Genomic DNA, 10,000 nt, shown 5'->3' with positions numbered 1-10,000 from the left:
TCTGTCCCTCAGGTGGTGGTCTGTCTGTCCCTCAGGTGGTGGTCTGTCTGTCCCTCAGGTGGTGGTCTGTCTGTCCCTCAGGTGGTGGTCTGTCTGTTCCTCAGGTGGTGGTCTGTCTGTTCCTCAGGTGGGTCTGTCTGTCCCTCAGATGGAGCCTCTATAACCTGTCTGTCCCTCAGATGGGTCCTCTATAACCTGTCTGTCCCTCAGATGGGTCCTCTATAACCTGTCTGTCCCTCAGATGGGTCCTCTATAACCTGTCTGTCCCTCAGATGGGTCCTCTATAACCTGTCTGTCCCTCAGATGGGTCCTCTATAACCTGTCTGTCCCTCAGATGGGTCCTCTATAACCTGTCTGTCCCTCAGATGGATCCTCTATAACCTGTCTGTCCCTCAGATGGGTCCTCTATAACCTGTCTGTCCCTCAGATGGAGCCTCTATAACCTGGGACTAACCTGTCTGTCCCTCAGATGGATCCTCTATAACCTGTCTGTCCCTCAGATGGATCCTCTATAACCTGTCTGTCCCTCAGATGGATCCTCTATAACCTGTCTGTCCCTCAGATGGAGCCTCTATAACCTGTCTGTCCCTCAGATGGAGCCTCTATAACCTGGGACTAACCTGTCTGTCTGTCCCTCAGATGGATCCTCTATAACCTGTCTGTCCCTCAGATGGAGCCTCTATAACCTGTCTGTCCCTCAGATGGAGCCTCTATAACCTGTCTGTCCCTCAGATGGAGCCTCTATAACCTGGGACTAACCTGTCTGTCCCTCAGATGGAGCCTCTATAACCTGTCTGTCCCTCAGATGGATCCTCTATAACCTGGGACTAACCTGTCTGTCCCTCAGATGGGTCCTCTATAACCTGGGACTAACCTGTCTGTCCCTCAGATGGATCCTCTATAACCTGGGACTAACCTGTCTGTCCCTCAGATGGATCCTCTATAACCTGGGACTAACCTGTCTGTCCCTCAGATGGATCCTCTATAACCTGTCTGTCCCTCAGATGGATCCTCTATAACCTGGGACTAACCTGTCTGTCCCTCAGATGGAGCCTCTATAACCTGTCTGTCCCTCAGATGGAGCCTCTATAACCTGTCTGTCCCTCAGATGGATCCTCTATAACCTGGGACTAACCTGTCTGTCCCTCAGATGGAGCCTCTGTAACCTGTCTGTCCCTCAGATGGAGCCTCTATAACCTGTCTGTCCCTCAGATGGGTCCTCTATAACCTGTCTGTCCCTCAGATGGATCCTCTATAACCTGGGACTAACCTGTCTGTCCCTCAGATGGGTCCTCTATAACCTGTCTGTCCCTCAGATGGATCCTCTATAACCTGGGACTAACCTGTCTGTCCCTCAGATGGAGCCTCTATAACCTGTCTGTCCCTCAGATGGGTCCTCTATAACCTGGGACTAACCTGTCTGTCCCTCAGATGGGTCCTCTATAACCTGTCTGTCCCTCAGATGGATCCTCTATAACCTGGGACTAACCTGTCTGTCCCTCAGATGGGTCCTCTATAACCTGTCTGTCCCTCAGATGGACCCTCTATAACCTGTCTGTCCCTCAGATGGATCCTCTATAACCTGTCTGTCCCTCAGATGGATCCTCTATAACCTGGGACTAACCTGTCTGTCCCTCAGATGGGTCCTCTATAACCTGTCTGTCCCTCAGATGGATCCTCTATAACCTGTCTGTCCCTCAGATGGGTCCTCTATAACCTGGGACTAACCTGTCTGTCCCTCAGATGGAGCCTCTATAACCTGGGACTAACCTGTCTGTCCCTCAGATGGATCCTCTATAACCTGTCTGTCCCTCAGATGGAGCCTCTATAACCTGTCTGTCCCTCAGATGGAGCCTCTATAACCTGGGACTAACCTGTCTGTCTGTCCCTCAGATGGTGTCCGCTCTGAGTGGCCAGATGGATCCTCTATAACCTGTCTGTCTGTTCCTCAGATGGTGTCCGCTCTGAGTGGCCAGATGGATCCTCTATAACCTGTCTGTCTGTTCCTCAGATGGTGTCCGCTCTGAGTGGCCAGATGGATCCTCTATAACCTGTCTGTCTGTTCCTCAGATGGTGTCCGCTCTGAGTGGCCAGATGGATCCTCTATAACCTGTCTGTCTGTTCCTCAGATGGTGTCCGCTCTGAGCGGCCAGATGGATCCTCTATAACCTGTCTGTCTGTTCCTCAGATAGTGTCCGCTCTGAGTGGCCAGATGGATCCTCTATAACCTGTCTGTCTGTTCCTCAGATGGTGTCCGCTCTGAGTGGCCAGATGGATCCTCTATAACCTGTCTGTCTGTTCCTCAGATGGTGTCCGCTCTGAGCGGCCAGATGGATCCTCTATAACCTGTCTGTCTGTTCCTCAGATGGGTCCTCTATAACCTGTCTGTCTGTTCCTCAGATGGATCCTCTATAACCTGTCTGTCTGTTCCTCAGATGGTGTCCGCTCTGAGTGGCCAGATGGATCCTCTATAACCTGTCTGTCTGTTCCTCAGATGGTGTCCGCTCTGAGCGGCCAGCTGCATCACGTTGTCGAGAGGATCGTGGTGATTGACTGTCGCTACCCGTATGAGTTTGAGGGGGGCCACATCAAAGGAGCCCTGAACCTCTACCAGGAGGAGCAGGTAGAGGAGTACCTCCTACGCACCCCCATCGCCCCCGTCTCCCCTGACCACAGGGTCCTCCTCGTCTTCCACTGTGAGTTCTCCTCGGAGCGAGGGCCCGGGATGTGTCGTTTCGTACGTCGGAGGGACAGGGCGATGAACGAGTACCCTAACCTGCACTACCCAGAGCTCTACGTCCTCAAGGGAGGCTACCAGGAGTTCTTCCGTCACTTCCGGGTAAAACACAATCATAGATGACAAAACGTTTTCATCTCTAGAATCAGAGGTGTGCTCATTGAAATGATCGTTACCATGCAGCCATGTCATATTTATTTCTATAACAAAAGACACGTAGTTAGGAAACAGTGTTGACGGGGGGCTCGGTGTTGACGGGGGGCTCGGCGTTGACGGGGGGCCTCGCGTTGACGGGGGGCCTCGGCGTTGACGGGGGGCCTCGGCGTTGGGGGGGATGGAGGCCTCGGTGTTGGGGGGGAGGCCTCGGCGTTGCGGGGGGCTCGGCGTTGACGGGGGGAGGTCTCGGCGTTGACCGGGGGGAGGCCTCGGCGTTGACGGGGGGAGGCCTCGCGTTGACGGGGGGAGGCCTCGCGTTGACGGGGGGCTCGGCGTTGACGGGGGGAGGTCTCGGCGTTGAGGTCTCGGCGTTGACGGGGGGAGGTCTCGGCGTTGACGGGGGGAGGCCTCGGCGTTGACGGGGGGCCTCGGCGTTGACGGGGGGGAGGTCTCGGCGTTGACGGGGGGAGGCCTCGGCTTTGACGGGGGGAGGCCTCGGCGTTGACGGGGGGAGGCCTCGGCGTTGGCGGGGCTGGAGGTCTCGGCGTTGACGGGGGGAGGAGGCCTCGGCGTTGACGGGGGGAGGAGGCCTCGGCGTTGACGGGGGGAGGCCTCGGCGTTAACGGGGGGGGGAGGCCTCGCGTTGACTGGGGGTGGGGAGGCCTCGGCGTTGACTGGGGGTGGGGAGGCCTCGGCGTTGACTGGGGGTGGGGAGGCCTCGGCGTTGACGGGGGGTGGGGAGGCCTCGGCGTTGACCGGGGGGAGGCCTCGGCGTTGACGGGGTGGGGAGGCCTCGGCGTTGACGGGGTGGGGAGGCCTCGGCGTTGACGGGGGGAGGCCTCGGCGTTGACGGGGGGAGGCCTCGGCGTTGGGGGGGGAAGGCCTCGGCGTTGACGGGGGGAGGCCTCGGCGTTGACGGGGGGAGGCCTCGGTGTTGACGGGGGGAGGCCTCGGCGTTGACGGGGGGCCTCGGCGTTGGCGTTGGGGGAAGCCTCGCGTTGACGGGGGGGAAGCCTCGGCGTTGACGGGGGGAGGCCTCGGCGTTGACGGGGGGTGGGGAGGCCTCGGCGTTGACGGGGTGGGGAGGCCTCGGCGTTGACGGGGTGGGGAGGCCTCGGCGTTGACGGGGGGAGGCCTCGGCGTTGACGGGGGGAGGCCTCGGGGGGAGGCCTCGGCGTTGGCGGGGGGAGGCCTCGGCGTTGCGGGGGAGGCCTCGGCGTTGACGGGGGGCCTCGGGGGGGCCTCGGCGTTGACGGGGGGCTCGGCGTTGGCGTGGGTGGGGCCTCGGCGTTGACGGGGGGAGGCCTCGGCGTTGGCACGGGGGCTCGGGTTGACGGGGGGGGCCTCGGCGTTGACGGGGGGCCTCGGCGTTGACGGGGGGGCCTCGGCGTTGACGGGGGGCCTCGCGTTGACGGGGTGGGGGAGGCCTCGGCGTTGACGGGGTGGGGAGGCCTCGCGTTGACGGGGGGTGGGGGCCTCGGCGTTGACGGGGGGAGGCCTCGGCGTTGACGGGGGGTGGGGGCCTCGGCGTTGACGGGGGGTGGGGAGGCCTCGGCGTTGACGGGGGCGGGGGGCCTCGCGTTGACGGGGGGTGGGGAGGCCTCGGCGTTGACGGGGGGGGAGGTCTCGCGTTGACGGGGGGAGGTCTCGGCGTTGACGGGGGGAGGCCTCGCGTTGACGGGGGGCCTCGGCGTTGACGGGGGGCTCGGCGTTGACGGGGGGAGGTCTCGGCGTTGACGGGGGGAGGCCTCGGCTTTGACGGGGGGAGGCCTCGCGTTGACGGGGCTGGAGGTCTCGGCGTTGACGGGGGGAGGAGGCCTCGGCGTTGGGGGGGAGGCCTCGGCGTTGACGGGGTGGGGGAGGCCTCGGCGTTGACGGGGGGTGGGGAGGCCTCGGCGTTGACTGGGGGTGGGGAGGCCTCGGCGTTGACTGGGGTGGGGAGGCCTCGGCGTTGACTGGGGGAGGCCTCGGCGTTGACGGGGTGGGGAGGCCTCGGCGTTGACCGGGGGAGGCCTCGGCGTTGACGGGGGGGGAGGCCTCGGCGTTGACGGGGGTGGGGAGGCCTCGGCGTTGACGGGGGGAGGCCTCGGCGTTGACGGGGGGAGGCCTCGGGGGGAGGCCTCGCGTTGACGGGGGGAGGCCTCGCGTTGACGGGGGGAGGCCTCGGTGTTGACGGGGGGAGGCCTCGGCGTTGACGGGGGGCCTCGCGTTGGCGTTGGCCTCGGCGTTGGCGGGGGGAAGCCTCGGTTGACGGGGGGGCCTCGGCGTTGACGGGGGTGGGGAGGCCTCGGCGTTGACGGGGGGTGGGGAGGCCTCGGCGTTGACGGGGGGTGGGGAGGCCTCGGCGTTGACGGGGAGGCCTCGGCGTTGGGGGGAGGCCTCGGCGTTGACGGGGGGAGGCCTCGGCGTTGGTGGGTGGGGCCTCGGCGTTGACGGGGAGGCCTCGGCGTTGGGGGGGCTCGCGTTGGCGGGGGGCCTCGGCGTTGACGGGGGGCCTCGGCGTTGACGGGGGGCGTTGGCGGGGGCCTCGGCGTTGACGGGGGTGGGAGGCCTCGGCGTTGACGGGGGGTGGGGAGGCCTCGGCGTTGACGGGGGGTGGGGAGGCCTCGGCGTTGACGGGGGGTGGGGGCCTCGGCGTTGACGGGGGGAGGCCTCGGCGTTGACGGGGGGGGGGGCCTCGGCGTTGACGGGGTGGGGAGGCCTCGCGCGTTGACGGGGGCGGGGGGCCTCGGCGTTGACGGGGGGTGGGGAGGCCTCGGCGTTGACGGGGGGCTCGGCGTTGACGGGGGGCTCGCGTTGACGGGGGGCTCGGCGTTGATCGGGGGAGGCCTCAGCGCCGACTGGTTTGCGTCAATGGTGTCAAAGCAACGATGGTCTCTATCTGTCCTCTCTGGGCAGCCAGACTGTCCTCTCTGGGCAGCCAGACTGTCCTCTCTTGGCAGCCAGACTGTCCTCTCTGGGCAGCCAGGTTTGTCTGTGACGACCGGTCTCTGTAGCCAGACTGTCCTCTCTGGGCAGCCAGACTGTCCTCTCTGGGCAGCCAGGTTTGTCTGTGATGACCGGTCTCTATAGCCAGACTGTCCTCTCTGGGCAGCCAGGTTTGTGATTTCTCCTTTTTTCTAGATGTATGAAGTGTGGGTTTTGGTCCAATTCTGATCTACATGAGTTATTTGGAGGGTTTCAGTCTGGCAAAACTCTGCATGCAGTACTTCGTTTGGATGTTTGTCCCTTTTGGTAAATTCATTATTAGAGACTGGATCCCATACTGGATACTGGATCCCATACTGGATACTGGATCCCATACTGGATACTGGATCCCATACTTCACTGCCATGTAGAGCAACTGGTTCTAGAACTGATATGAAAATGTTGAGCCAGATTCTAACTGGAATTTCTAATTTAATGTTCCTTTTGATGGCATAGAATGCTCTTCTTGATTTAGTCTCTCAGCTCATTCACAGCCTTGTGAAAGCTACCTGTGTTGCTGATATTTAAGTCGGTTTTGGTGTGTTCTAATAGAACTGTGTCCAAATACAATTTATATTTGTCATCCTGATTTCCCAGAAAAAAAATTGGAATATATTTTGGAATATATATTTTTTTAGATTAACGGTCAGAGCCCAGGTCTGACAGAACCTGTGGTTAACGGTCAGAGCCCAGGTCTGACAGAACCTGTACAGATGATCTAGGTGCTGCTGTAACTTCTCCTTAGTGGAAGACAGCAGACCCTCCTTAGTGGGAGACGGCAGACCCTCCTTAGTGGGAGACAGCAGACCCTCCTTAGTGGGAGACGGCAGACCCTCCTTAGTGGGAGACGGCAGACCCTCCTTAGTGGGAGACAGCAGACCCTCCTTAGTGGGAGACGGCAGACCCTCCTTAGTGGGAGACAGCAGACCCTCCTTAGTGGGAGACAGCAGGCCCTCCTTAGTGGGAGACAGCAGGCCCTCCTTAGTGGGAGACAGCAGGCCCTCCTTAGTGGAAGACAGCAGGCCCTCCTTAGTGGGAGACAACAGGTCCTCCTTAGTGGGAGACAGCAGGCCCTCCTTAGTGGGAGACAGCAGGCCCTCCTTAGTGGGAGACAGCAGGCCCTCCTTAGTGGAAGACAGCAGACCCTCCTTAGTGGGAGACAACAGGTCCTCCTTAGTGGGAGACGGCAGGTCCTCCTTAGTGGGAGACGGCAGGTCCTCCTTAGTGGGAGACGGCAGGTCCTCCTTAGTGGGAGACGGCAGGCCCTCCTTAGTGGGAGACGGCAGACCCTCCTTAGTGGGAGACGGCAGACCCTCCTTAGTGGGAGACGGCAGACCCTCCTTAGTGGGAGACGGCAGGCCCTCCTTAGTGGGAGACGGCAGGCCCTCCTTAGTGGGAGACGGCAGGCCCTCCTTAGTGGGAGACGGCAGGCCCTCCTTAGTGGGAGACGGCAGGCCCTCCTTAGTGGGAGACGGCAGGCCCTCCTTAGTGGGAGACGGCAGGCCCTCCTTAGTGGGAGACGGCAGAGTTGATCTCAAACTAAGCCTATCAACACATAGGATAACTTTAGCAGTTAAGTATGGAGAGCCTGCTATTATAGCAAAGCCACGTGAGAGGCGCTAGCTGCAATATGTGATAGCGGGCCTTCATTTCCCACAAGTTCTATATTACTTTGTCACTCATTTCAGCACCAGGTCACACAGAAAGGTCTGCTCAATCCAAGAGTACAACCAATTGATTACAGCATTACCCCACAACTGGAGGAGGCAGGTGGCAGCGGGAGGAGGTAAGGAACTGGTCTGTCTGCCCAATATAAAGGATCAATACTGGAGGAGGAGGGTAGGAGGAGGTAGGGAACTGGTCTGTCTGCCAATATAAAGGATCAATACTGGAGGAGGAGGGTAGGAGGAGGTAGGGAACTGGTCTGTCTGCCCAATATAAAGGATCAATACTGGAGGAGGAGGGTAGGAGGAGGTAGGGAACTGGTCTGTCTGCCAATATAAAGGATCAATACTGGAGGAGGAGGGTAGGAGGAGGTAGGGAACTGGTCTGTCTGCCCAATATAAAGGATCAATACTGGAGGAGGTAGGGAACTGGTCTGTCTGCCCAATATAAAGGATCAATACTGGAGGAGGTAGGGAACTGGTCTGTCTGCCCAATATAAAGGATCAATACTGGAGGAGGAGGGTAGGAGGAGGTAGGGAACTGGTCTGTCTGCCAATATAAAGGATCAATACTGGAGGAGGAGGGTAGGAGGAGGTAGGGAACTGGTCTGTCTGCCCAATATAAAGGATCAATACTGGAGGAGGAGGGTAGGAGGAGGTAGGGAACTGGTCTGTCTGCCAATATAAAGGATCAATACTGGAGGAGGAGGGTAGGAGGAGGTAGGGAACTGGTCTGTCTGCCCAATATAAAGGATCAATACAGGAGGAGGTAGGGAACTGGTCTGTCTGCCCAATATAAAGGATCAATACAGGATGAGGAGGGTGGGAGGAGGTAGGGAACTGGTCTGTCTGCCAATATAAAGGATCAATACTGGAGGAGGAATAAAAATAGCATAAATAGGAAAGTAATCCAGTTTCATTTGAGGACCAGGATGTTGAGCTGTGCCATACAGATTCCATGGTACAGGGCATGCGTTGTTTTATATATCAACGCAAGATTCAAGACTTCGTGCTTTTCAGCTAAAATTATTATATAGAATTCTTGCCACCAACAAAATGTTTAATATTTGGGGCATAACATCATCGAAGCGCTGCAGATTTTGTTGTGAGGATACAGAATCGATAGAGCATTTATTTTGGTATTGCCCTCAGGTAGCCTGTTTCTGGTCTCAGGATCAGGAATGGCTGAAAATGAACAGCATTGATCTAAAATTAACCTGAGAAATAGTACTGTTAGGAGATCTGGAGACCAGGTCAGTCAATTACTAATACACTAATACTCTTAGTAAAAGTATCTATCTTCAACAGGCAATCTGTAGATTCTATTCGATAGATTGGCAGGTTGATTGGTCTGTCAGTCTCTGTCCCTCAACTTATGGCAGGCAGCAATGTAGGGCACTGCCAACCCACAGCTCTCTGCGTCCTCCCCCAACAGGACGGGTAGCCTATCCTCATCAGAGAGGTCTTCAATGTAGTGCGCTGCCAACCCACAGCTCTCTGCCAACCCACAGCTCTCTGCGTCCTCCCCCAACAGGACGGGTAGCCTACTCTCATCAGAGAGGTCTTCAATGTAGTGCGCTGCCAACCCACAGCTCTCTGCGTCCTCCCCCAACAGGACGGGTAGCCTATCCTCATCAGAGAGGTCTTCAATGTAGTGCGCTGCCAACCCACAGCTCTCTCATCGTCCTCCCCCAACAGGACGGGTAGCCTATCCTCATCAGAGAGGTCTTCAATGTAGTGCGCTGCCAACCCACAGCTCTCTGCGTCCTCCCCAACAGGACGGGTAGCCTATCCTCATCAGAGAGGTCTTCAATGTAGTGCGCTGCCAACCCACAGCTCTCTGCGTCCTCCCCCAACAGGACGGGTAGCCTATCCTCATCAGAGAGGTCTTCAATGTAGTGCGCTGCCAACCCACAGCTCTCTGCGTCCTCCCCCAACAGGACGGGTAGCCTATCCTCACCAGAGAGGTCTTCAATGTAGTGGGCTGCCAACCCACAGCTCTCTGCGTCCTCCCCCAACAGGACGGGTAGCCTATCCTCATCAGAGAGGTCTTCAATGTAGTGCGCTGCCAACCCACAGCTCTCTGCGTCCTCCCCCAACAGGACGGGTAGCCTATCCTCATCAGAGAGGTCTTTGAAACCTTGAATAAGGGTTTCAAATTTGGGGAAATTACACTAATTGTAAATTTGACATTTTGTCAGGAAATGCAGCTCCGTCTCAGGTTCTGCTGTGGTGCAGTGGTTGCACGCCCTTTCCTTTACAGGAAGTCAGGTTTTCATGCGTCTACCCTTCTCGATGGAAAGCCTTTGCTCACTGAGTCTGTACTTCTCATTACTAATCATGGTCAAATAGTTTGCCACGGTGTACTGTCAATTTAGGGCCAGATAGCACTGCGCTTTGCTTTGTGATGGTCTTTCCCAATAAGTTATGTCGTTTTGTTTTGACTGTGTTGTAATTTGTTCTATTCTGATTGATT

The 10,000-nt window shown here is 58.0% G+C and overlaps 2 protein-coding genes and 2 long non-coding RNA genes across 21 annotated transcripts in view; 2 read left to right on the top strand and 2 right to left on the bottom strand.

The window, feature by feature from the left end:
• Positions 1-2,913, top strand: part of LOC118380261 (M-phase inducer phosphatase 2-like) — a 20,012-nt gene extending 17,099 nt beyond the window's left edge. Inside the window, exon 9 of one of the 8 annotated variants that reach the window (XM_052508809.1) lies at positions 2,495-2,913. In XM_052508809.1, the coding sequence (XP_052364769.1) occupies positions 2,495-2,860 (366 nt within the window). In that variant the 3' untranslated portion in view covers positions 2,861-2,913. The other 7 variants (XM_052508808.1, XM_052508810.1, XM_052508811.1 and 4 more) reach the window with 7 other exon arrangements.
• Positions 143-2,538, bottom strand: LOC127924245 (uncharacterized). 11 transcript variants are annotated; one of them, XR_008117323.1, is made up of 6 exons: positions 2,417-2,538; positions 2,229-2,287; positions 2,111-2,169; positions 1,375-1,728; positions 548-905; positions 143-443 (listed from the first exon to the last, which is right to left on the bottom strand). It is a non-coding gene; the product is annotated as an uncharacterized LOC127924245 (long non-coding RNA). The 11 variants fall into 11 exon arrangements; XR_008117322.1 differs by having other exon boundaries at positions 2,229-2,346; positions 2,417-2,471; XR_008117326.1 differs by lacking the exons at positions 2,111-2,169; positions 2,229-2,287 and adding an exon at positions 2,288-2,346 and having other exon boundaries at positions 2,417-2,506.
• Positions 2,914-2,957: 44 nt separating the features above from the next.
• LOC127924244 (basic proline-rich protein-like) lies at positions 2,958-6,195 on the bottom strand. Its single transcript, XM_052508807.1, has 4 exons — positions 6,160-6,195; positions 5,582-5,733; positions 3,333-5,498; positions 2,958-3,279 (listed from the first exon to the last, which is right to left on the bottom strand). Exons 1-4 carry the CDS (start codon positions 6,193-6,195, stop codon positions 2,958-2,960), a joined length of 2,676 nt encoding a protein of 891 aa, XP_052364767.1.
• A 2,198-nt stretch (positions 6,196-8,393) lies between these two features.
• On the top strand, positions 8,394-9,877 carry LOC127924248 (uncharacterized). Its single transcript, XR_008117344.1, has 3 exons — positions 8,394-8,986; positions 9,086-9,166; positions 9,330-9,877. It is a non-coding gene; the product is annotated as an uncharacterized LOC127924248 (long non-coding RNA).
• Positions 9,878-10,000: the final 123 nt, after the last annotated feature.

The sequence above is a fragment of the Oncorhynchus keta genome, unplaced genomic scaffold, assembly GCF_023373465.1.
Source record: "Oncorhynchus keta strain PuntledgeMale-10-30-2019 unplaced genomic scaffold, Oket_V2 Un_contig_3880_pilon_pilon, whole genome shotgun sequence".
NCBI lineage: Eukaryota > Metazoa > Chordata > Actinopteri > Salmoniformes > Salmonidae > Oncorhynchus > Oncorhynchus keta.
This window is presented reverse-complemented; position numbering and strand designations above follow the sequence as displayed.